At 36.4% G+C, this 27,761-nt stretch overlaps 1 protein-coding gene across 3 annotated transcripts in view; it reads left to right on the top strand.

Moving 5' to 3' along the window:
- LOC149578141 (cytochrome c oxidase assembly protein CtaG / Cox11 family) overlaps nucleotides 1-27,761 on the top strand; it is a 119,014-nt gene that overhangs the window by 51,796 nt on the left and 39,457 nt on the right. For all 3 annotated transcript variants that reach the window (XM_089827664.1, XM_089827669.1, XM_089827672.1), the window contains 2 exons: nucleotides 26,552-26,624; nucleotides 26,768-26,872. In XM_089827664.1, coding sequence (XP_089683790.1) covers nucleotides 26,552-26,624; nucleotides 26,768-26,872 — 178 coding nt within the window. The remainder of the gene's footprint in view (nucleotides 1-26,551; nucleotides 26,625-26,767; nucleotides 26,873-27,761) is intronic.

The following is a 27,761-nucleotide window of genomic DNA, read 5'->3' as shown; positions in this document are numbered from 1 at the left end:
TGACACTCCACCTTGCGTCCCTGCACCATAGCCTTGTAGATTTTATGTGGTGGCCCTTTGTACTTGTGCCATACTGTATTTTGCATTTGTGATTGCATTTGAACCTATGTATCATCCTGTGAGATTATGCCATTGATTGATGTGTGTGATAGCCTTCTTGGTGTGTGTGTGTGTACCTTGTGTTTGTGGTCGGGTTGCTATCTTTGCAAGCACAGTGGAGTGGGCCTAAGGGTTCCGCATGGTAGGGTGGCGTTGCACTTTACCACTATTTGGGACTGGTGTACGAGCGATGGTATTCCTCCAGAGAAAGATTCTGAGCACTAATTGCTCTTTGCTATCCCTTACATCTCTTTTCATTGATATGTATGTGTATTTGATGCTTATGCTGATTAGACTAGTTTCCTTTATGTTTTTTGCAATTGTTGCTATCGAGCGGTTGTTGCATTGACTTTGTGTTTTTGGTATTCCTTGGTGAGGAGCAAGCCTTATATTTGAGCCATATGTTGATATTAGTAATACTACCTTGTTATTCGACTAAGAAAACCTAGTTCTGAGTAGTTTCTAGTTCATTATGGTCTTTTGCAAGGTAGTTTAGCGTATATGTGCATTCCTTTAATACATGTGTTAATTCGTTTAGTGTATTTGTTAAGAGCAAGGTTTCACGAGTGTGAAGGTGCTTGGGTACTTTGGATATGGGTATAGATATGGGTAATGCCTATTTTTAAAAACATGAGATTTTATAGAAAATCTGAAAATATCAGTCACGAGTCATAATATATATGCTGAATGTTTGAACTTTAAATGCATAACAGAGAAGACAAACTTTAAATATGAGCAAGAGGACCATAAATTATATAACACCATATTGCAAACAATAAACTTCTAGTTCTAACTTGAACAGTGAAACTCATAAAAAATTTAGTAGTTTACTATTAATGAATTTTGTATTAAAGTTTCAAACTGATTACATATTGAATTAAGATTGCTAAACAACAAGCCAATATCGATATCTATACTGAAACAAATATCAGACATCTCAATCTACGTGGCAGTTTTTTAATGTTTTGGAAGGGGGAAAAATTTATGTGCTGACTTGGTGTTTCAAGCTGCAAGGTACGTAGTGATGCAGTACAAGGCTGGTGTATCCCCCAACAAAGACAACACAACAGAAATACAATTGAAAAAACCTCTTTTATTAACAACATATCTTAAATTACATCAAATGAAGACCATGCATGCTGGGTTGTAAGGCCTTCCCAATTAAGGCCAATTCATTCTAGATTACAGACCAAACTCTTATTTCTCAAACTGTCACCTCACTCTAATGACACTTTGATACCCTACAAGACTCATCTACATTACATATATAGCCATTAAGACACACAGGCCGGCTTTGAGTTTACATTCTCCCAAAATAGGAAACGTGTTATACATTATGTGATTGACCCATAAGATTAAATGACTAAATACATAGTACATCATAAGAACGTTGGTGGCCTTAGATATAGCTCCTCACGTGATCTAAGAAGCCATATGCAAAGCCACGAAACCTCGTGGAAAGAGATGAATCTTGCAGAAGCAAAATGCCATTCATCGTTGGAAGAATCACATAGGAAATCAGCATTTGAGACGATGAAACATTACTCTGAAAATATGTAACATTAAATTCTGCAAACATAGGATAATGATCTAGGATAGGTCCACCCTAAGAAGCCAAGCCTGCGGAATTTGGAATGGGAAATCAAGTGATCGCTAACTCAAGTTGTCAGATAGGAAACTGGAAACAAAAAATAAAACAAATATCTTTTAAAGTGATGCAAGATTGCCAACAACCCAAGGATGCTCCTGCAGTAGACACTCAAGGTGAGAAAAAGATGTTCCATAAGGACTTATGAACATTTAAAAGGATTCAACACATAAATCCCATGCTCATTCTTAACCTAGAAATCCTCTTCATCAATCATCACAGATTTCTGTCCAAACTTACTACTGCAACCAACTGCTTAATGAAATACCAGTGTTATGTTACTGCTACTAGGATCAAATGAATCATACTTACTACAAATATTCATTTGATTAGAAGTCTGCTTTCCTTTGCCTCTGTTTGTTAATTGCAAGATCAGATAACTTTGTCAAATTAGACAATCTTCCATCAACTGCAACTTGAATCTCATGCTCTGCTGCATTCAAGCAGAAAGTTCTGAAAACATGCAAGTTCTTTGCTCTTCCTTCTTTCTCATCCTTCAAAGCAATCAAAACAAATTTCCTTCCATCCTTCACAACTATAACAACATTCTTTTTGCAATAATGACAAGCACTCATGTAAAACATGAGAAGCACTCATGTTAACTGTTCAACGGTAAAATGGAAGCACTTTAATAGGATGTAGACTTCCACTTTATGGGGTACCGAGCCATTCAAATATGTGTGAGGGAAAGAGGGGAATTTCTAAGTATGATTCCACTTATGATTCGAATTAGATTAGCTAAGACTAAATCCAGGTTGTAAAGAGGAATCCAGTACAAAGAAATACTCTCTTAGGCCCTTAATAGTATAATGTGAATGTGAAATTGAACTAATTGCTTAGGAAATGTAAATCTAGATATTATGTGAATGCAATTAGCCCAATTAAGATGTAAATCTAGGGTAAAGATATCAAATGAAATGAAATGTATAAGACTCACCTTGAAATGTGTAGAGGAAGATGTATTTATGCTCAATAACTTCGGATCTAAATTTTTTCTGAACTTTCATCCATGGATCTTGGAATGAAATGACAAAAGGAACGAAACCCACAAATCTCCCCGAAAACCGAGATTGGAGGACTAGGTTGACATGGAAGGACGTCCTACAACTAGGTTGAGGTAGTTATTGACTCTGAAACTGATGACTCCAGAAAGCTTGGGAACTGTAGGTTCCAGATGTGTAATTCTTTTCGCTCCCAACCTACAAATCACCACAAAAAAGAAAGGTTTGGGGGTTGGGGTTTGATGAGGGCTTGTCTTTGTCAAGCCCTAGGTTAAGGAATTAACTGTAAATAAGAAATGTAAATGTAAATGGCTATAAAGAACAAGATAAATGCTAGGATTCACCTTGCCCATGTGAATGTAATGTAGATCTCGAATTAGTAATGTAGGATACCTCCACACTTTGCAATGGATCTATCACAACTCCATCATGGTGCTATGGATATGGATATGCATCAATGAAGACGATGAATGCTTCAATGCGTGTCTCCTCCCTTGATGGCCAACAACACTCTAGATCTTGAAGAGGAAATGCTCACAAAAGATTCTCCAATGCTAGATAGAATATCCTTGCTTGAATGTTTGAATACTTGAACTCCTTGAATGCAAAAGGCTGAAAATCTTCACTAGATAGCAGAGCTTCAGATATGAAATGAAGCCTCCAAATCTCCTTATATTTGAGTTTTCGGGCAGGAAAACAATACAGGCTGATTGGATAATGATCATTAACTAATCAAACCCTCAAGGACTTTGGGGCCCTGAGATCAAAAACTATCAAGGACTGGGTCGACTTGGATTGACCTTGTCCAGGAGAATAGGTCTTGGGTGCTGCAGAGAACTAGGGAAGATACCAGAGAGATAAGGTGGAAAAATGGAAGAGAGAAGAGGAAAAGAGAGAGAGCATGAGCATATTCATGGTCCGAAGAGGGAATCATGAAGAGGAAGAAGCTCAATGGTCTTAAAAGGCTAGTGCGTCCATTTTAAGATGATACATTAAGCCCACATTTTAGTGGGATCATGAGTTTCCTCAAACTAATGGTAAAGTAGATCAAGAGCAAAAGAGAAAATCTTATTATGACTAAAGAGGAAAGAAATTATCAAGCCCCCAATAGACTTGAGTCTTATCACATCCAGAGTCAAAATAAGACAGATAAGTGCTACAAAACAAAGGGGTGTTGTTGCTTTCCCAATAAGGTTTGTGTTCTTGATTGTGAACCACACAAGGAAAAGGAACAAAGGAAGAAACTGGGGAAAAGGTCTTTGCAAAAGGGGATGGCATTGAATAGTCTAGCAAGTGTGTGTGGCATGCTAGTCAACCCATTAGAGATGAACCAAATGGTCTAGCAAGTGTGTGTGTCATGCTTGTCAGTCCATCGAGAGATTCAACTTCAAGGGAACTCCATGTCCCAAAGAGAAGAATCGAAACTCAATCCGAGCATAAGGATGTATGTGTCCTTATGGGATTAGGACTGGGCTTCCTAGATTGTTAGTAGTCAAAAGAAGCGTCAAAAACAAGAATCAGGCCTCCCAAACTGTTAGAGTTTTGAGAGAGATCCGAAAAAGAGACCAAGCTTCTAGGAATTGCCCAGAGTTCTTGGAAACTGAAAGGGAAAAAGAAAAAAAAAGGCATGAAATAACAATGCATAGATTTGGGTATACCTTAGAAATCATACCAAGCACTAAGGCTGAAGTACTCCAAGCTATACACAGAATTTGTATTTGTATACCATGGGAAAAAGATGAGCACTGTGTGTGCCCCCATGTTAAAGTGATTGCAAATGCGTTAACAAGAACAATAACTTTAACGAAAGCATACATGTATCTTCGAAAGAATGTTTCCACTATGAGATGCCCCCAAGAGGAGAAACATATCAAGGGAAATAAGCACATAAAAAACAAAAAGATAAGGCACAAAAGGGATCTACTAACTAAGGGATCTACTAGATAAGACACATAAGGGATCTACTAGATAAGGCACAAAAGGGATCTACCAGATAAGTTACATAATAAGGCACAAAAGGGATCTACTAGATAAGGCACATAATATTATGTCAGGTATGAAAATATCATCATTCCCCAAAGGAAGCCGAACTACGACACAATGGAGGAAAGGACATAAAAGAGAGATACAAAGAAGAGTCCTTTTGGGCCAATAACATGGAGACCAAAAAGATTCAGTGCTATTGTATCATAAGTGACCAAGAAGACTAAACAAGACCATTGGTACGAACAATAGCACATGCACAACATAACATAGAACGACATATAGAAGAAAAGAGATACAAATAGAAGAATGTAGACGACAGAGTGATCACATTATCCCCTTGTGCTCAACACAACAACAAGGATCATCTAAAGTAATAAAAAAGAAAATAGAAAACATATGCACAACATAGGGGAAACACAACACAAGAACACTAAAAACTACCATTATGGATGGAGTTCACATCGAGTGTTCCGCGCGACCCCCCCATCTTGGTCTGAAATGCTAGAGGAAGGATAGCGACTCACAAGAGGAACCATATCCATAATAGTAGGAATCACAATGAGTTCTAAGAAAGGACTTTGAGAGTCACTATGCTCATTACCAAGAGCGATTGTAAGTTGCGTAGAAAACATGTTAGGTAAATCATTATCTATAATAATTAAATCATCATCAATACTATCATCTAAAGTATCCTCCATATCTAGATTAATAGAATCAAAGAATCTAAAATAAGAACATAATCTTCATGTTAATCCTCCTCCAAAGACGTACGTAGGGTGTGATTAAAGGAAGGTAAAGGTTGAGATGAAGATGTAGGTTGAGAAGCAAGAGAACGAGCTTGAGCCTTAGCTCTAGCTTAACAGTTCTTGCGACGTTGACGAGCATGTTGATTATGAACTGTTTTACGAGGGATAGTAGAAGGATTAGGATCAACTACCATATGTTCCGAAGAAGGAACATCAATGGGTTGAGATGCAATAGTAGAAGCAATAGATGTAGAAGATAAAAATAGGTGCAAAAGGTGTAGATGAAGTAGGCAAGATAGGTGGAGGTAAACAACCCTTAGGAAGACTAAGCTTCATAATCTTAGCTACTTGTCTTTGATAGTTTCTATAAAGATGATTAGGATGAGTAGGTGGTTTTTCAGGACGAGATGGCCAATAAAAAACAATCTCAGCACAATTTCTCGGACTCGATGGTTTATTAAGAGAATGATTAACAGTAACAATGACTCCATCACGAGGTAATTTAAGTCATTTATGAACAGGAGAAGCAACAACTTGCATGTCAGAAAGCCATGGAATACTAAGCTTAACTTAAAATTGATCAGAAGTAGGAATAAACACAAAGGTAGTAAAAACAATTTTCTTTAAAACAGTAATAGAGAAAGTGATAGAACCTTGAAGTCAATAAAGAAAACCATTACAAGTTTGAATCCATATCGGAGTTGAATCATAAGTACCTCTATGCAAGCCTATATTAAAAAGGTGTTCATTGGTGATAACATTCACAATAGAGAAAGGATCAACTAAAGTACCACAATAAGGAATATGAGCCACTCCAGCAGTGATGTAAAGAGGACCATTAGGTGCCTTAAACAATTTAGATTAAATAAAGGTAATAATAGGTGGTGTTTGTTGAGTATCAGGGGGAGAAGAAATCAGAGGTTGAGATTCTAACTCAACATGATTAACCACAGGATTCGCTTCCTCTATCTTCTCATCATAAGAAATATGGCAATCAAAAGAGGAAGGTTGATTAATGACATTCGTTGAGTGGGAAGGGAAAGGATCAGTGTACATTTGCAAATTCTGATTAGGTGGCGCAACAAACTTATTCGTATGATTAACTTGAGCATCAACAAAAATAGCCTTAGAACCAATATGGTCTTGAATAGCATTCTTCAAACCATACCACTCTTGAGTATCTTGACCTGGTTGATGGTGATATTGACAGAGAGCATTAGAATCAAAGGACTTGGGCAGAGGTTTACTAGGATTAATAGGACGAATAGGAGGAAGATTAAGAACACAAGTGTGAATCAACTTAGTCATCACCTCAGACAAAGGCTCAGATAAGTCAGTATATTGACGATTAGGACGAAATACAGAGGAAAAAGTAGCCGTACCTTGAGATGTAGTAGCCACTTGATCACCATCTGTATGTGGAGATTTGATTTTGATAAAGTTGTTAGATTTAGAGAAATTGGTTGAATGTTTGGTGGCATCACTCTTATCACTAGAAACATGAGCCATCGGAGTAGAGCTCTCAAGTTGACTCACTTGTAACTAGTAATGGTGAAGCACTGCACATAGGTGTGAAAAGGAGGTATACTTAAACAAAGAGAATCTTATGCCTAATGTCTTTTTGTAAACTAGAAATAAAAATACGTTGAATATCATGATCAGGCACAAGTAAGAAATTTGAGCATACAATTGTTTAAATCTACCAATAAAATTAGTAACTTTCTCTTGCACATTCTGCTTACAATACATTAAATTGTTTAAAGAAACTTGTGGACCAATATTATTAAGAAATTGTTGAATGAAAACATTAGCAAAGTTTGAAAAGAATCAATAGAATAAGGAGGTAGAGAGCAATACCATTGCAAGACTCTTTCTCCAAAGGTGCGCGGAAACAATTTAGCGAGAGGCCTATAGTCATGAGCAGAATCACTACATATAGTTTGGAAAGTTTTAAATGAATCACGAGATCTCTCTTACCATTATAAGTCTCAGGACAAGGTACCTCAACATGTTGTAGAATAACAACACAAAGGATATCTAAGGAAAGGGGATTCACCACATCACATGTAGGAATATTGTTCTTAGATTGGGTTAAATGAGCAAGGTGTTATAAAGCAGAGAAGGTTTGACCCAAGGTAGTAACAGTAAGATCAAAAGACACGTGAGTAGCCATAGGTATACTAGATGGATTAGGAAAGGTATAAAAAGCAAAAAGAATATGTAAGGATGTCGCTGGAGGCTGAGAAGGACCGAGTAAAGGGTTAGGATAAATAAAATGAACTTCATTATAAGAAGGCAATGAAGAAGGAATGGAAGTAGGAGGAACACTTGCAGGAAGTGAAAGACTAGGAAGACTAACACATAAAGAGGAGTGGAGTCTTTTGTAGAAGTAGTCATATGACATGCAGCATATGTAGGTATTTTGGAAAGAGTGGTAGAAATTGGGATAGGAGGTTCAACGGTGGCAGAAGGAGGAGGGTATCCTTACTCTTGAGTACATTCCGTCAAAGAATTGGCACGAGTATGAATAAGGTCAGATATACCACGCAAGATAGAAAGGTTGTTGTCATCATTATTAACAAGCTTTTTAAGAGCTTCAATTGCACCAATGTGTTGATGTTAGTCTTGTACCACTACATAACATATAGCAATTGAATATCTAATACGGAGTATCAAACACACAACTCCTCTCTTGAAAAGTTAATACTTATGAAGACATAAGCAAAATTCCAATGTTCCTTACACCCGTGGATACTAACTCAATGTATCAATGTGATTTGTTGGTTAATCACGTAGGCGGGCATACATTATTCATTCGAAGATAACTTGGTGGTACTTTGCTTGCTTGACTTGTTGTTTTCTCCTTGATCACTTTCACTTTCAACTACTTCTACCACCAAATGCTTATTGCTCTACCACTACTCCTATGGATGGAGAAATTAGGAAATGGACAGGGATCTAACCAAATGAAAACTTGCCAGCAGCACTACCTCCATTAGTGCGATGATTCTAAGGGATACTCTTAGGATTTTCACATTGACACCTGTCTTCCAACCCAACTTGAAGTACAAGTGGAAAGATTATATGCAAGTAGAACTTAGGAGCGATTGGACTAGATTACCACACAAGGCTTCCTAACAAGCTGCTAGGATACTAGTGGCCTAGTATATAGGTCCCTATCAAACATTCAGTAACATCACCATACAATTAGCCATCTACTTCTACTCTAACAATATGAAATGTAATCCTACTTTAACTCGAGAGATGACAAGAACCATGCAATACACCAAAATGATCATGTATATCCACCATGCAAGCCACAACAATGAATAGAGAACAATTTTGATAGTATTTTGGCAACAATTCTCCAACATAACTCTCTCACAAATGAGAGCAAAATGGCCTTATATAGAGGTTCTAAATTACAATGAATGGCCGAGATTAAGAGGCAAAATCAAGAGCCAAGATTATGTCTTACAAACCCTAATTAGGGTTACCATTATTCAACCAATTACATGAGGGCACCAACTTTGTGGGCTGATGAAAAAATTACAATAATTTGTCAACCAATGAGAACATAGGACACTTGGCATGATTTGATTGCATGCACATGAAAGTGCCACCTCATCAACCTTATCTTATAAATTTATTCAATCCTTGAGATAAGGTGAAGCCCTGGATGCTTGAGCTTGTCCTTAGAAGCTTTCTCATCACCACTCGAACTTGCTTGTACTTGATGTCTTGACCCTGAAAGGATGAGGTCTTCATGCACTCGGGGTAATCTTGCCTTGGCCTTGATGGCTTCCTTGGATATTAACTTCTTTGCAACTTGAGAGCCTTGCTCTTGGCCACTACCTTGAAATCGAACTTAACCTCCCCCATTATCCTTGCCTTCCTTAACCTTCTTGGTCTTCCAACCTTCCCATTCGAATCCAATGAAGCTAGATTGCACGAATAGCCAAGCCTTGCCTAGCCTCAAATATTTTCAAATCTCTTCTACTTATCCGCTCTTTCTTGAAGTTTTGGGGCTTCTTGAATCTCAATCTTCAACCAAATTCACCCTTCACCTGATTTCATTCTTCACCAAAGCTCGCACTTCAACCTTTGCCAACTTGCAATCAAATAGAAGGGCTAGGACCCCATGTGGAATTGCTTCTAGTTTTGCACTGCCCTAAGTTGTAATTCTAGATTTTCACTTACAATTCTAGCCCAATCAAATTTGCCTTTTCCATTTACAATTTCATCAATAAAGTAATACATCCAATTCTCGAATTGCATACCTTGTGAGATACCCATGACTCAGTTGAACAGCACAATGAGGTCGCCATACTCTGATTTGAAGTCGGATTGGGTGAACCTTGATGCCTTGGTGATTCCCTTCTTGCCTTCATGTACCCAGTTCTGTTTTAGGAGAGTGAAGTAGGCATCTTGATTATCCGGGTGGAACTTGGCAGCTTGATCCATCGTTTGTCTCTCAACTGTATCATCTTTATAGTGCCACTGTTGGTGTCACAGACTTGCTTCAATTTTGAGAAGAAGGCGGTCTTTGACATCATGTCTTTCTTGTCTTTTTTGGTATACGTTCCCTTAGGGTTCTTGCTTGCACTAACATCTACCATCCTAAAAACTTATTTCTTCCCCTTTGTTCTAAGTGATATGGACTACTCTTATCGATCTCCAACCTTCTTTCTATCGATGGATTCTAACTTATTTCTGCCTCGCCAAGTTCTATCACTACACTTATCAATCTCCAATCTTCAACCTGGGGGTGAGACTACCATTTATTTCTGCCTCTTCGTTACCTTAGGATGGACTACACTTATATCTCCCAACTTCATTCCTAGGGCGGTCTAGCTTATTTCTGCCTCGCCAAATGTCCTATCATGAAATCTACACTTATCTCTCCAATTTTCAACCTATAGATGGGATGATGAAGTGGTGGATGATGAATGCAAGAAGAACCAAGAGAAACAAAACTAGACAAGAACAAAGAGTGAAATCTGCTTAAGGACCACCTTTCAGCTCTAGAATGAATTGAATTCACCTTTACCAACAGCCGGGTCTTCTTTGAAGTTCGTATCAGATCTAGGAATTTCAAGCCCTTTGCAAATAATTATGCCCTAGCTGAAGAAATCAGAATTCTGTCCTCTTGAAATTGCCCATGCATGTGCCCAAAAAAATCAGACTTCAATCATATGTTTCCTTTACCAAATAATACTGTCCAAATCTGATGCAAAATCGTAGCTCTTCAAGAAAATCAGTCCCCCACAAATTTTGCCTAGGGCAAAAAAAAAATCGCAGCCTCTAGAGGAAATCAGACTTCAAGAAGAAATCGCCTAGGGCAAGGAAAATCAGATCTGCCTTGAAGTGCCTATATTGAAATTGTAGCCTCTTTGCAAGAAAAAAATCAGACCAAAGTAATGCCAAATCTGCTCCCAACAAGAAGTCGCCAATTCTGAAAATTGTTTTTCAAGAGAAAAATTGCCAAATAGAGCTGCTCTTCCAAAGGAAAAATTGCCAAACACAAGGAAATTCTGCCCCTAAAAAAAATCGCCAAGGCCCTGAAATCTGCTTCAAGCACACAAATCTACTCCCAAAATTTGCTAAGTAGAAGGCTGCTCCAGAATCGCCAAGTAGAATAGACTTGCTTGTGGAATGAGAAATGAAGAAAGGGGGAAGCCCTCTTATAGAAAACTCCCCACACTCCTCCAAGCTGGCCGATTAGCACTTATAGGAGAGAAAAATTTAATTAGTGCACAATACTGGCTCAGATTAAATGCCAAGCTAAAAATTAATTTTGCCATAGTGAATTTTGCATTTTTAATTGTTGGTTAAGACCAAAACTGCAAAAATAAAATTAATAAAGCCTTAGAGGTGCTAATCATTTTCTTTTAATGACGTTTTAGTAATTAAATTATCATTTAAAATTGGATTTGGCAAGCCAAAATCGATTTTTTCAATTTTAATTTACCAATTTTTAAAAAGATTTTAAAATCTTCAAGGTGAATTTAACCTATTTAATGCCACTTTTTGCAATTTAATCCAACATTGATTTTGCAATGCAATTTTAATTTTTTAACAAAAATAAATCATTTCTCTAGAATCTAAAATCGATTGTCCTAATTTGATTTCACCATTACAAAATCAATTTTCCTTTTCACCAAAAAATAATTTTTTCCGAAACAATTAAATCTAAAAGATTTATTTTGAAAATGCCAAAGATTATATAATTACATCCAATTTTGAAAATAAAACCATCTAAGTCTAAAATTTTGTAATTTTATCCTGCCAAGTATAGTCCAAATTATCAAGAAAATGTTGTCCTTGAATTTGTTCGGCCTAAGGATAAAATTACCAATTCCAAAAAATCAAGTTAAAGCCGAGTGAAAAACAAATCTAACCTCCTCCCTCCTGGCCTGAAGGCGTTCAAGGCGAATTTTTTTCTAAAATCGGAAATTTTTGGACAACTTCAAAAAATTATTTGCCAAGGTGATAAAAAAAAATGGGGGTCCCCAAAATTTTGGGGCGATGGTGTGAGAACCTCACAACACAATGCTATTGGGCTTCTGATTTTCTTGAGCAAGCCAAGTTTTGAATTTATCAAATTCACTAGAAAGCTTATCAACTTGCAAAAGATGAACTCTTAAAGCATTATCCTCATTGTGAGATGGGTGAGGAGTTATGCTTTGTGATAGGATTAAGATCATGAGGAAAAATGTGAGAATCGTCAAACGAACCCATGAGTCTACAGCTTTGCCTGACGAGAATGCTATAGGTAGGGCTGCGTGTAATTAAGCTCATATAAGAGAGGAGATCACAGAAGGAAAAAATATTGAGATCTAACCAAAGGAAAGAAAATCTAAAGATATACAAAATAATCCAACACCAAAAAGACAAGGGGTTCATGTTGGCCAAAATAATCTAACACCAAAAGAAGGGGGGATTTCTCGGGTTCACCAAAAGAAGGTAAACACCTAGAAGAAATATTCTAACTTCACAAAGAAAGGGTCACAAGTTGGGTTCACCAAAATGTTCAGTGATAAAATGGAAGCACTTTAATAGGATGTAGACTTCCACTTTACGGGGCACCGAGCCATTCAAATATGTGTGTGAGGGAAAGAGGGGAATTTCTAAGTATAATTCCACGTGTGATCCGAATTAGATTAGCTAGGACTAAATCCAGGTTGTAAAGAGTAATGCAATACAAAGAGATACACTCTCTTAGTCCCTTAATAGGATAATGTGAATGTGAAATTGAACTAATTGCTTAGGAAATGTAAATCTAGATGCTATGTGAATACAATCAGCCCAATTAAGATGTAAATCTAGGGTAAAGATATGAAATGTAAAAGACACCTCGAAATGCATAGAGGAAGATGTATTTATGCTCAATAACTTTCGGATCTGAATCTTTTCTAAACTTCTATCTGCAGATCTTGGAAAGAAACAACGATAGGAATGAAACTCATAAATCTCCCTGAATTCTGAGATTGAAGGACTAGGTTGACATGGAAGGATGTCCTACAACCAAGTTGACGTAGACTGCGACTCTGAAACTGATGACTCTAGAAAGCTTGCGAATTGTAGGTTCCAGATGTGTATTCTTTTTGCTCCCAACTTGCAAATCACCATAGAAAAGAAAGGTTTGGGGGTCGAAGTTTGATGGGGGCTTGCCTTGGTCTAGCCCTACGTTAAGGAATTAATTGTAAATGAGAAACATAAATATAGATGACTGTAAAGAACAAGGTAAATGTTAGGATTCACCTTGTCCGTGTGTATGTAATGTAGATCTCGAATTAGGAATGTAGGATATCTCTACACTTTGCAATGGATCTATCACAACTCTGTCATGGTGACATGGATATAGATATGCATCAATGAAGAGGACAAATGCTTCAATGTAGATCTCCTCCCTTGATGGCCAACAATATGCTAGATCTTGAAGAGGAAATGCTCACAAAGGATTCTCCAATGCTAGATGAAATCCCCTTGCTTGAATGCTTGAATACTTGAACGCCTTGAATGCCAAAGGCCAAAAATCTTGAGTAGAGAGTAAAGCTTGAGAATGAGATGCATGAGATATGAATTAGATATGAAATGAAGCCTCCAAGTCTCCTTATGTATGAGTTTTCGGACGAGAAAATAGTACAAGCCAACTGGATAATGGTAATGGTCATTAAATAATTAAACCCCCGAGGACTTTCGGGCTCCGAGATCAAAAACTATCAGGGACTAGGTTGACTTGGGTTGACCTAGTCCATACAAGGTCGACTTGAGTCAACTTGGTCTAGGAGGACAGGGCTTGGGTGCCACAGAGATCTAGGGTAGATACCAAGGAGATAAGGTGGAAAGATGCAAGAGAGAAAAGGAAAAGAGAGCGAGCATGAGCATATCCATGGTTTGAAGAGGGAATCATGAAGAGGAGGGAGCTCAATGGTCTTAAAAGGTAAGTGCGTCCATTTTAAGACGGTACATTAACCATATTACATAAAACTTCATTCGTAAAAGGCCCTATACTAAAATTAACCACTCTAACCTGTACTTGGTGATCGTCTTGAAACCAACTAATACCATAAGGAGTTGGATGTTTTAACCTTTGCAATCCAAGCTTTTAAATCATTTCCTTTGATATAAGATTATCAATACTACGTCCATCCATCATAACCTTGCAACATTTAACTCCAGATTACAAACAATTTTAAACAAGTTTCTTCTTTGAATTGGTTCTTCGTCATGGTTAGCCAACATGATCCTTCTCATTAAAAGAGATTCTCCAACTTCAGGGGAAGCCAAATCAACATTAGACGTTTCCTCTTTTTGATCTTCTTGTACTACCAAGTTTTGTTTGTCAATCTTTTTACTAGGGCATTCTAAAGGTCGGTAACCTTTACCACATTTGAAACAAGAATCTTTGAACATAAATTTCTTATAAAAAATTATTTGCTTGCCCTTCTCCACTTTTATCAACTGGTGACCTTGCTTTCTTCCTAACTTATCCTTTGCCTTCAATGCATATTGATAAGCATCATCAACTGAACCAAGTTTCAACATACTCAACTCTTCATGAATGTTAAATTTCAAATCATTAACATACCTTGCAACCTTTTCCTTGGAAGATTCATGATGTCCAGATTTGATATGTACCTTGTAAAATTCTTCATTGTCTTCTTTCACAATCACATCCTTTTGTCTTAGGTTTTGCAACTTCTTAAACAATTCAAGATCATAATCTTAAATAATGAACTTAACCATTAATCTAGAAACTATAGGTTTCCATCTACTAATCTTAGGTTCATCATTGTCTTGTCTATCTTTTTGTAATTCTTTTCACCACAAGGCAGCACAACCTTTCAACTTAGTATGTGCTAACCCAACTCTTTGTGGATCTACAATATTCTCTAGCTCAAATAATCCTCAAGTTCATTAATCCAATCTATCAATTCTTCAGGATCTAATGAACCCAAATAATTTGATACCTCTATTCTATGACTCTTACCAACTTGTGCCATAGCTGTCAGCAATCTTTCCTCTTCTGTAGGGATCTCAACTTTAGGTACTTCAAGATCTTCAACAACTTCCACATATTCTTCCTTTGCCATAGGGTTTCTTCTCAAGCCATTTGTGACATTACGGATCTCATTTCTCATCTCTGCCTTAAATTCTTCAAACATATGTTCCAACCTCCTAGGATTCATCCTTTTAGGTAGCATACTAAACCAAAAAAAGGTGATCTGTTCACTAAGCAAGAAATCAATAGGTTTGTACAAATTACCACCAACTTGTGCAAGTCCTCTGCAATTGTCCATGTCTTGACAAGTCTACTAACAATATCAAGCACGCTTTGATAAGTGACCAACCAGATCAACCTCTCTTTGATACCATCTGATGTAGTACAAGGTTGGTCTATCCCAAAGGAAACAATCAAAACCACCAACGAAGACAATACAATAGAAATACAACAAGATACAATTGAAACCAACCTCTTTTATTAACAACAGATCTTGAATTACATCAAATGTACACCATACATGTCAGGCTGTAAGGCCTTCTTGATTACGACCAATACATTCTAGATTACAAACCAAACTCTTATTCGTCAAACTATCACCTCACTTTACTGACTTTTGATACCCTACAAGACTTATCTACATTACATATATAGCCATTAGGGAACAAAGGTCGTCTTTGAGTTCACATTCTCCCAAAATAGGAATCATGTTATACATTATAGGACTGACCCATAAGATTAAATGACTCAATACATAAAACATCATAAGAATGTCTTTGGCCTTAGATATTGGTCCTCAAGTGATCCAAAAAACCATATGCAAAGTCAAGAAACTTCGTGGAAAGAGATGAACCTTGTAGATGCAAAATGCCATGCATCATTGGAAGAATCACATAGGAAATGAGCACCCGAGAAGAAGAAACATAACTCTGAACATATGTAACATTAATTTCTTCAAACATAGGATAATGGTCGAGGATGGGTCCACACTAAGAAACCAAGCTTGTGGAATCTGGAATGACAAATCAAGTGATCACCAAGTAAAATTGTTAGACAAGAAATTGGAAATAAAAAATAAAGTAAATATAGTTTCGGGTGATGCAAGATTGTGAATAACCCAAGGATGCTCCTGGATCACATACCCCAAGCAAGTACCTGGTGTAGGATATGTATACCAATGCCTAGTATGCATACTAGTGGTTTGGTACGTGTACCTGTGCAACCTTGGCTAAAAGTGTATTTTAGTGTAATTAGTTAGTGTAGCGCATTTGTTAAACAATACAACGCATCTATTTTTTGTTTTAGCACATCCGTTTAACGCATCTGCGACAATGCACTTCTTGAGACACTTCTCGAGGGTTGTGCAAAAATGAATTTTATATTTAGATTCCTTACATTCTCGAGATGCTTTCCAAGTATTCACAGTCTATTTTCCCTTTTTGTATTTTATAATCACGATCTCTTTTCCAATTTAAAATTAAAATGAACCTTGTTATGAAGTGCATTGAGGATGAACTTGTCTCTTCGATTGGCGGCCATTAATGATGGTCCGATCTTGTCCCATGAGGCTTGTGGACAAGGTCCAAGTTCTCATGTGGTGGCTTCAATGTGACGTAGCTGCTCATGTTTCTCTTGGGGTTGTCTTTGGAACTTTTGGATGTGATGTGTTTGTGGCTGGCTTACTATCTTTGTAAGCACGATGGGGTGGGCTTGAGGATTCCACATGGTAGGGCAATGTTGCACTTTACCACTGTTGGGGATCGGTGTACAAGTGATGGTCTTCGTCCAGAGACCAAGATTCTGAGGATTGATTGCTCCTTGCTATCCATTATATCTCTTTTTATTGATATATATGCATTTGATGCTTATGCTCATTAGACTAGTTTCCTTTATGCGATTGGCGCTATTGAGTGGTTGTTGCATTGACTTTGTGTATTTGGTACTCCTCGGTGTGAAGCAAGCCTTTTATTTGAGCTGTACATCGCTGTCAGTAATCCTGCCTTGTTATTCGACTAAGAAAACCTAGTTCCGAGTAGTTTTTAGTTCATTATGGTCTTTCGCAAGGTAGTTTAGGGCATACATGCGTTCTTTTAGCACATGTTAATTCTTTTAGTGCATTTGTTAGAAGTGTATTTTAGCATAGTTAAGCAGTGTAGTGCATTTGTTAAACAATCTAGTGCATTTGTTCTCTATTTTAGCACATTTTTTCATCAGATTAACGCATTTGTGACAATGCACATCTTGAGCGTATGTGCAAACTGAATTTTATATTTGGATCCCTTACCCAAATCCACAAACACTAGACTTACCCAGATCCATGAGAGGCGGTTAAGCCATGTCGCGAACCCCGAAGGAGGTGCTGACCACCAAGTCAACAATCTCCCCCTCAGCACCGAGGGTTCTACACCAAAGAAATGAAGGATACCTTCCGAGATTTGAACCTGTGACCCAAGGCTCTGATACCAATTGTTGGTATGTTTGCCATTGCACCAAAAGCTTGAGCTATCAACGAACGTTACGAACATTAGACTTACCCAGATGCATGAGAGGCAGTTAAGCCATGTCGCAAACCCCGAACAAGGTGCTGACCACCAAGTCAACACTTGGGATGCTTTTCAAGTATGCATAGTCTATTGTTTGTTTCTGTATGGTATAACCATCATTATTTTTTCAATTCAGAATTAGATGAACCTTGTAATGGCTTGCACTGAGGATGAACTTGTCTCTTCGATTGACAATTGTTGATGATAGTTCGGTCTTATCCCGTGAGGTTCATTGACAATGTCCAAGTTCTCATGTGATAGCTTCAATGCGACTTAGCTGCTCATGCTTCTCTTGGGGTTGTCTTGGAACTTTTGGATGTGATTTGAGTCTAATGGTTGTGCACGATCCTTTGAGGATCGTTGGTTATTCCATCTTTGTATTGTTATTGGTTATTATTGTAGTATGTGTTATATCTTGACATTTCATTTTTTTTGTGAAGTGCATATTTGATCTCGTGTTCTAGAGTTCCTTGGTGGGGCATTACAACTGAAACACAAAATATCCTCTGCTCCCAAGACTGCATGACTGAGATCCGCTGCCAAGCCATGATGTTGAGCTGGATCTGGAAGATGATGTGCTGTGATGAGTTTGACTTAAGGCTGGGTCAGCCAGCCTATTTTTAGCATTGGTTACTAACACATGTTTCATTTGCTTGTCTTGAAATAAATAATAAAAAAGATAATAAAAAAGGCAATTATTAAATAATTTTACTAAGTTGGTTCTATGGGCCAACCTGCCTAGCTTGGGGCAGTTTTTTCTTAAGGCTGATTGTGGAGGGAATAACTATTAATACTAGTTTCTGTTTGTGTCTATGTATTAAAGAGTTTCCACAATTCCTGCATTACATGGATGCACAGGCCTTCTCGGACTCAAACCTGGATTGATGCATTAAGGGATGCTACAGGCTGTAATAATTGCAGAAGAAAACTGAAACCAGGATCTGATCAAGTAAAGGGTGACTTGCACACAATATATGCTCGTGCCTGTAAATCCAAGCATCTGAACCTATTTAGTGACTTCATTAGTACCAGTCGGGTTATGTGTGAGGCTTCATCTCTGCCTTCACAAATTTAACCGAGGTTGATTATGTGCCTGAGTGATGCTTACCAAATCTAAACTCCTAAATATCATACATGTGTGCTGTTTGAATAGGCTGACTGATGTATCAATTCAGATTATATCTGTAAGTCACGAATACCTTATATGTGCCTAGATGTTTGTGAACTGAACTGGTGAATTACCATGGACACATTAATGAATCATATAGTTGGTGAAGAACAGAGTAATTTTAGTGGTCTTTTCTAAGAACGAATTTTATCTTAAGAAAGAGGGTGTACTACTTCTGTTGGACGACAATAGATTTACAAATTGAGGCCTATCACATGGCAAAATAGGTGATATAAGATTCTGAAACCTTCACTCGTAATAAAATTAATTGAAATAGAACCGTTCGTCTTATAAACTAAATAAACAAGTATTAAAACCAAAAAATGATGCTTCAGTGACTGTCGACTGTTTAAATATATTGCAAATAAGACACCAAATATCTAATTTAGACCACATTTGAGGAAAGTACTGTGTAGCAACTTTTGTTAGAGTCAACTGATTAGTCATCACCAAATGTATTGTATTGGCAACCACTGAGGAGCATTATGAAGTAGAGGAATGGATGATCCAACTGCAGACAAGGACTCCTGTGAACCGATGCCATGTTTTGAATGAAGTGACTATTCGTTGGGTGATGGTTTGCAAGGCAATCAGATAACCAAACACACGACAAGTTATTGCATGATGATCGCCTATAAAAGGATTTGACCAATAACTCCTAATTAAGGAGTAACTCCTGATTGTAAGGCTTTTAGTACACATAACAATAGATACAAATAAAGCATCAATGAAGCAGAGTGAATGGTTGAATGAAGAGATGCCACTTAGCAAGATTGATAAAGGTTACTAACCAACTACAAGGAAAGAAACAAGAGTTGAAAAGTAAGGCTTTTTCAAGTTTACTATGCCAAAGGAAAATATGGACGACTTCTTTATTATACAAAAATGTTGATAGAATTCTAAACAAGTGCGCTAATTAGACATGGGCACTTAATTGTCATTAGTGTTGGTTGATCTTGAAACCATGACAACAACACTTTCTCCTTTGTCACAAGCTCAATTATATAGCTAGTATATTTAAAAGGTATCATCAAAGGTCAGAACCTTTGGTGATAACTGTGTGCTCATATACAGCTAAACTCATCCTAAGCTAGGAAGTCATCAAACTAGAACAAGCTATACAATTATATTACCAGTTATTGCTATCATGTGCTTTGACCAGTTGGATATGCTGCTATATTTTATTATTTAACTGTACTATCACATTTTTTATATTGCACTTCCCGAAAGAAGCTGCAAAAAAATACATTAGACCAAATGCATGTCAACATCATTCTTTGGAATACTTGGCTATTGTGTTATGTTAGTACTTTTAGGGCCAAAATATAATCTTCTTGATTACAGGTCCAAAATGATGGAAGAATGTAGTAACAACTTTTCTCTCCAGTGACTGTCTCTTGGTAACCAATATCAGTGTCATATTCTTCTATTTAAGACCCAACTATTTGCCTGCAATCTAATGCTGGCACCTCAAGGTGCAATGGGGCAAAGTGTACTTTTTGAAACTCATTTTTAAAGTCTGATAAAATGATTAGCTTTTCTATCCAAGTCCCATGCTTATTATAGTTAATAGTCTCATCAAAATTGGGAAGGGGAATCTTCTCAAGCAACCTTAGATTTGTGCCTTTCTTCTCTTCATCTTCTTGCAGTTAACTATCCTCTCTTGTATCCCTTGCACAATGGTTCTTCTAGTCACCACAATCCTCAGCTTTGATTTTAATATAATTTTCATTTTTTATCATTTACAAATACTCCATACTCATAATCATTGCAAATATTTAGTCTGATTTTTTTCAAGGATTTGATTTTCATGGATTTTTCAAATGCTTCAGGTAGCTTTAGAAATAATCTTAGTTACCGGATTTGTGTCCTAGAGGCTGGATCTGGACTTTGATTCAATCTGGATCCGGATCCGTGGCTGGATTTGTCTGGGCTTGTCCAGAATTTAATTATTTATATTTTAAATTTTTAGTTTTTAGTTTTTTTCCCTATTATTTTCTTATAATCATTATGGATTTGATCCGTAGATTCATACCAGAATCATAGATTCTTACTATGAAATGATTTAGAATCATAGATTCATACTTTGAAATGATTTAGTTTTAGAATTATGTATATTTCTCTCATTCTTTAGTGTGTAGACAAATCCTCCACGAATCATAAGTGGGAAAAAAATCACGAATCCACGGATCTGATTCACGTGCCCGAATCGGATTCGTTTCACGAATCGGTAACTAAGGAAATAATTCAAGTAGTCTTCCTCAATGGACTGCTGTTTTTCGTTAAAAAATGGTCACTTGATAGACTCTTTCTTGTTTTCCTACCTTACATCTATTGTAGTACAAAACGGATTGGTTGTTTTGGTTAGTTTCCTTATAGGCAAATAATGAAGAATCCGTTATTGTGTGCTTCAAAGTTTCAATAGTCGACCAATTTTCCATGCAAGCATTATCTTAATAAAACAGCTGCTGGCATTAAAAACTTTTATTAATGATATCTCAACTCTTCAGAAAACATTGCAACAACACCAATAGTAAAAGTCAACAATATTACAGTAATATTGTAATATTTAGCTTGTAATGGTCATTTAAGTCATTTATTTAGTTTAGTTATTCTATTCTTTAAGTTTTCTTTTCTTAGTGACTTCTTGTTTTGTCTTCTGTACTTGACTGTTCTTGTTATAGAAAGATCCTCTGTAATTGCTTAAATAAGGAGTATCCTCTCCTTTGCTTGATACAACAACATTCAATTATCACCTCATGTTATCAAAGCAGAGGTTTTTGGTGAACATCTCTAATAAAATTTGTGGTTTAATTACCTAGAAACATGGAGAAAATTTCTAGAAGTAATTTTGCCTTATTTTTTTTTAAAAGCAAAAACTGTGGGGCATTTGGCTGATTTTTTAGAGAAATAAATTTGTGGTTTTTCGTGAACAATTGTGAGAAAATTTTTGGATGATTTTTTTTAAAAAATTGTGGCATTTTACTCTTTTTGGATACAAAATGGCATTTATGATGATTTTTTCACAAAATCTTATGAGGTTTCTGCAGATTACTTTACCTTTCTTTTTCCTGAAAAATGAAGTATTTTTAAAGATCTGTAGGGACTATTTCTGTGATTGTGGGCCTTTGTTCTTTTGATGATTTTTATAAAATTGTGGATTCTTGCAGCTTGTTTTGGGTTGTGGCTCAAGTTTCCAGGGCGAATGGTGCTCTTTTATATAAGTTTTTTACCGACTTTTTTACAAAGTGATGCTCATTGCTGTTCTTCTAAAGCAGTAAAGGGTTTTTGCTCTGGTTTTTTTGATGATTTTGGGTAAATTGTGGATTTTCTGAACCGTGAAGGTTTCAAGCGACTCCAAAAAATTGTGGCATTCGAAGTTTTTGCACAATGTAAAAAGAAATAAATTTTGGGTTTCAGAGTAGTTTTTAATTTTTTATCTCTAAAAATTGGAGGTATTTGAGAAACTGTTTGTTATATCATTTTTGTGTCCATGGATAGTGGGATGGATAGCTTTGTTTCCAACATTGTGCTGGAACGCAAACAACATATGCTCACCAATTTTGAGCCTTAGGATCTGGCATTAGTTGGAAACAGCTCATCAATCAATATTTTTTTGCCACAAGTTTCTAAAAGTCTGGGACAAAGATGGTGTAGTTGGTAGAATGACCATTAAGGAGAGTATTGAATAATATTTTAATATATAGCTTTTGTTGGCTAAATTTTTTGTACATCATTGAGTACGACTTACAAAATTGTGTCTTTAGGCAACATTTCATGAGATTTCTCTCTCTCCTCTCAGCAATAGGGGTGGCTCCCTTCTTGTTGTAAGTGGCTTCAAGAACTTAACTGAAATTACAAAAAGGATGGTTCTCTTAATCAATTCCTCTTTTTTTAGGAATGATTTGCATACAACTCTAACTTTCCAACCTAACAAAAAGCGCCTTATTGCTATGATAATACCGGTGACCCTGGAGTTGACGTAAGAAGAACACTAGAGGCAGCAGTTTACATTTTATATTTTGTGAAACGAAAATAGTAACCCAAAGTCTCCTACACTTGTCTCAAATGAAGATTCAAGCAGAATAACTATAAGACACAAAGTCTCTTACTGGATACTCTCAAATTCAATAAAAACACTTATGATTGAAGCCCAAAGCCTTTAAATCTAAGTGATAACAACCACTACTATCTATTATAATTTGTCCTCTTGCAACACAAAGTCTTAAAAAGTTCAAATTGACTCTAAATGCAATAGGCAACTCAAAGTCTGCACGATTAAATTCGAATCCCTCTTGATCTAAGCTCCAAAACTCACAATCAATATCCAAAAAATGTTGTCACATAACACCTTGAATCAACACAAAGTTTGAAAACAAGTTGCCTCTTTTATTGATAGCAATTTAGATTTATATCCCAGTACAAAGTCTGAGAGTGCACATATAAATTGATAGAATTTTCTTGCCTTGCCAAAAGGTGACTATTCACAATGAGCTCTCTCCTTTATATAGGAAAATAGAAGAGAGAAAGTGGAGGGGAAAGGGGAAATCCTCAACCAGCTTGACTTATTCTCTAACAAACTTTTAACTAACTAATTTGACTTATTCAAAGTTGCATGCTTAATGCATTTGCAACTTGACTACATGAGTTGAAGGGACATGTTATCCTATACTTATAACAAAATTACTCTTTACATGTGATCTTCCTACTGCTATTTACTTAAAGAATGTGAAAAACTTGAATCATTGAGCCTAACTAGGTGGCTAAGCAATATGATAAGATCATTGATCTCCTCCTTGAACTTTGACCTCCGCATGCCTTTAGAGGAAGATTAGGCCTCCTTTTAATCAACTACTTGTCATTAATGAATTTGATGTAGTAAGAACTATCTCCACTCCATTGCTCCAAGGTTTTCTGTCTAGTGATGCTTGTGACAAATGGAGTTTGAGGAACATGAAAAATCCAATCAATAGTCTCTGGATCAAGATTAATGATGGTATTGCCCTCTTAGTCCTTGATGGTTCTAGAGGTTGCATGGAAATGTCTGGTGCATGCAAGGATGAACTCGGGTTCATGACCCACCACAAGAAAAGGTAGATAGAAAATGAATATGACTTTGCTTGATCCAAGCAGCATTGACTCTTATGAGAGAATCTTCCATATTCATGTGCGCTACATCTGTATCTCGAATCTCATCACTGTAGGAAGTTGTGATGGTGGGATGGAGTTGTGGTACTAGTCATATTGGTACTTCATCTTTTTCTTAGCTTTTCCTTTTGTTGATTCAAGCTCTTTTGACATTGCAGAGTAATTTACCTGCGCAATTATTATATTGAAGTTCCATAGTGTAAGAACATCATCGTATGAGGAGTCCAGAGAAAGCTTTTATTGTGTAAAAACACAGAATTGGGCAAAGTATGAATAGGGAAAGTGTATGAGATGATTGCGGAGAGTGAAGGAGCGAATGGGTCAAACTTAGAATGGTTCAAAAATGGCTAGAATAGCCAAACACGGTTTTTTTTTGAAGTGGATTGCATATGCAAACAAAAAACTTTAAAATGTGCAAATGAGAAGTAAAGTGTAATGAAATTGCAACATAGCATGCTTTAATAAGCATAAGTCATGCTATGTATCCGACAAGCATGTGGGAAATTCTTTTTCAACCATGGGGCAGCCATACAGAGGTTCATGGAATGTATATTGGTGGGACTTGCACTTGCATTCTCATGAAGGGAAAAGAGGGACTTGCTTCCATATTAGAATGTGATTTTATCCCCGACTGCATATGCCAGTAAGGGAGACTTTGCATATGCAACTTAGAGAAGTAGATGAAAGAATATAGGAAGCAACTTAACATATATAAAACAAATGCAAACCTGAAAATCGAAATGATGAGATTTGCATCCACAACATAACAAATATATACAACAAAAACCTTATGAAGAATCATACCCTTTTATCAAGAGACAAGAGGAGAAGTTGTTTTAAGCACTAGTGAAAAATCTGAAAATGCAATTAAAGAGATTTCTTGGATTTAAAATGATTGCAAGATGAAGTGTTAAATAGATTTCGAATCTCGACTTGATCCTTGCATGAGATGAGTCAAAATTTGTAGCTTGCTAATTGTAGAAAATTAGAGTAAAAAATTGCATCATTTTAGCAACTGTTTTGATCAAGCAATGTGCAACATACAAAGAATTTGGAAATTGGTGTCCAAAACATATCAAGTGATTTACAAGACTTGAATGTAAGTTAGGGAGGATATGAAATGCTTTCAAACTTACCTTGATCCTAACACTTGCTGTTTTAATGGTGCAAATTGCTCAAAACTACGACTTTTTTGAGCAAAAATATGCCCTAGATGGGTTGAGAAATGAAGAAAACACTAAGCGAACTCCCTTTTTGAGTAGCTCAATGTGTTCTTTGGGTGATTTTAGGCAAAAATAACCCATAGATCATAAAAAACGACCAGTATTGCTTAAGATATGAGCATTTGAAGGTTGCAAAATCCGTTTTTTGGAGAAAAAAGCCCAAAAAACTGAAGTTTTGAGAGCCAAAAACATATGTTTTTGGGCTGAAAATTGCCACTTTGAGGTGTTTGATCAACAAGCCTCATATTAAGAAGTAAAACACGTTTTGGTTGCATTTGCATGTTCAAAACATATGCAATGGCTTGAAAAATTGCCACTTTGAATTTTAATGCACTACAAGCCATAAAAACAGGTTTTTAGAAGCCATTTGCATGTTTGAATGATATGCAAATGGGTCTAAAATCGCCACACTTGCTTAAACACATTTTTAGAAGTGAAAAGCATGTTTAAAACTACATGTTATTGTATGAAAAATCACCACTTATGATCTTTAAGTGCAAAACAGGGTTTTTCAATGCATATACATGTTCTTTTAGCATTTAAAACACATGTAATGGGGTCAAAATTCAACACTTCTAGTTTTGGGTAGAAATGGGTTTTCTTTTACCAAAAACATATGTAATACGGTCGAAAAACACCAAAACATGTATTTGCATGCTATAAAAACATGTAAATAGATCTCAAAAGTCCACTTAAGTGGCAATTTAAAAAATGCATATATAATAGGTTTGAAAAACTCCACTTAAATGCATTATAACATTAAAATGAACTTATATGTGCAAAAACATATGTAAATGGGAACTCTTAATTGATCAACATTGAATCATGAACTAAAGTTTTGCTTTTGTAATTCAAATTGTATTGGAGTCTTGAACATGAATAATTTAGTAATTAGTTATTGAACTTATTTCAATTTGTATATTTGTGTTTGTGAAGTTTGAACTTGAGCTGTCAAATATGAAATATCTTGAATCTTGATCAATGGTGAAGTTATATATATACATACACATCCAAAATCCACCCCACCCAAAAAACGTGTATCCACGCACCCAATTCTCACATCTACAGCCGAATTGACAACTTAGCTTATACAAGGAGCATTCCTCTCCCTTGTAAAATATAACAATATTCAGTTATCATTTCAAAAAAGAGGTTTTCTTACAAGGAAGTATCTTATATGTTTTTTCCAAATATTTTTGTCTGTTAGATTGACTTGTAATTCTTCTCTTACTTGTAGAAGTTAGGTGACCTACTAAATTGTTCTATTATTCCATTCCCATTCTATTATTTGTTGTTTTGTATAGTAATTCACCAATTCTAGGTTGCTAAATTGATCATGTTTTATAATTTTAATTTATGGTCTTTTTTACTTTGTTGTCAAGTATAGTGAATGTCTGAGTGCCTGCCATGTTGAGAAACTTAACTGAGTAGAACAATAATTTATTACCAACAAACTCTTATTCATATCTTCAATGAATTAGGGAACTGGTGATTCAATTCAATGCTGATGTAGCTGATGGTATGCCATGGAAGTTTATACCTTCCCAGAGGGAGGTAAACATTTTTCAGATCAGGTTCATTTAAAGAAAAATTTACAGAAGAATACCTTCATGAACTAACTATGTCTTATTAGATGAAGAGCAATTTAGAAAAAAAAATCCGTATATGATGCTTCCATGGTTGCCTTGTTTTCATAGGTAAGGGTGAAACCTGGAGAGAGTGCCCTTGCATTTTATACCGCTGAGAATTTTAGTCCAAAAGCCATAACAGGAGTCTCAACATACAATATCACTCCAATGAAGGTAAGTATTTAAGAACATTTTCCTAAGTCAGACTGTTGTCTCGCAAATATTCATAATTCTGCTAAAGGAATGGAATGCATATGGTTAAAAATGAAATGCAAATGTCACTCCATAGACTGGTGACAAGGTAAGTGTGTACTTGTCTGCTTGCAAAACATAAACTAGCAATTAGTTATTTGCCAGGCCTTCAAGTTGTAAGGACATAGGGGAGGAATTCTCTATGTTCTCTCTTTCATACTAAAAGGGTAATTTAAAAATATTTGATGATGTGTATTGATTATTTATATTAACGTTAACATAACAGCTAGTATAATTACTGGTCGCATTATGAGGTAGTATAATTATGCTGAGGTATGAACACCTCCTTGATTTGTCTTGTGCTGTTCTCTTATGTTTGTATCTCCTACCTCAACCTCCTTATCACTCCACTCTCCTTATATCTCGTGACTCCTTATCTCTCCAAATGGTTTCCTACTTATTTCTCCATCTCATCCTACCTTGACCTCCTTATCGCTCCAATCTCCTTATATCTCATGACTCCTCATCTCTCCAAATGGCTTCCTACTTATTTCTGCATCTCATTATATCTCCCAACCCCTTATCTCTCCTGATGGCTTCCTCCTAATCTCTCTGTCCCCCATATGTCTCCTTGAATCCGTTATCTCTCATCATGATCCGTTATCTCTTCACAACCCTCCTTATGGCTTCACAGTCTACATCTCCTTAACTCTCATTTGTCTCCTTATTGCTCCAACTCTGCTTATCTCTCCATCTGCCCCCTTAACTTTTTCTCGTTGTCAATTCTCTCATCTCCCATGCCTGCTTGCTGCACTCTCAGTGATCATCTTGTGCTGACAAGGCTGCCTGTGCATTAATTGATTGCCAAGGC

Source organism: Cupressus sempervirens, chromosome 1 (assembly GCF_028749045.1).
Source record: "Cupressus sempervirens isolate cs-2001-9-10 chromosome 1, ASM2874904v1, whole genome shotgun sequence".
Taxonomy (NCBI): domain Eukaryota; kingdom Viridiplantae; phylum Streptophyta; class Pinopsida; order Cupressales; family Cupressaceae; genus Cupressus; species Cupressus sempervirens.
This window is presented reverse-complemented; position numbering and strand designations above follow the sequence as displayed.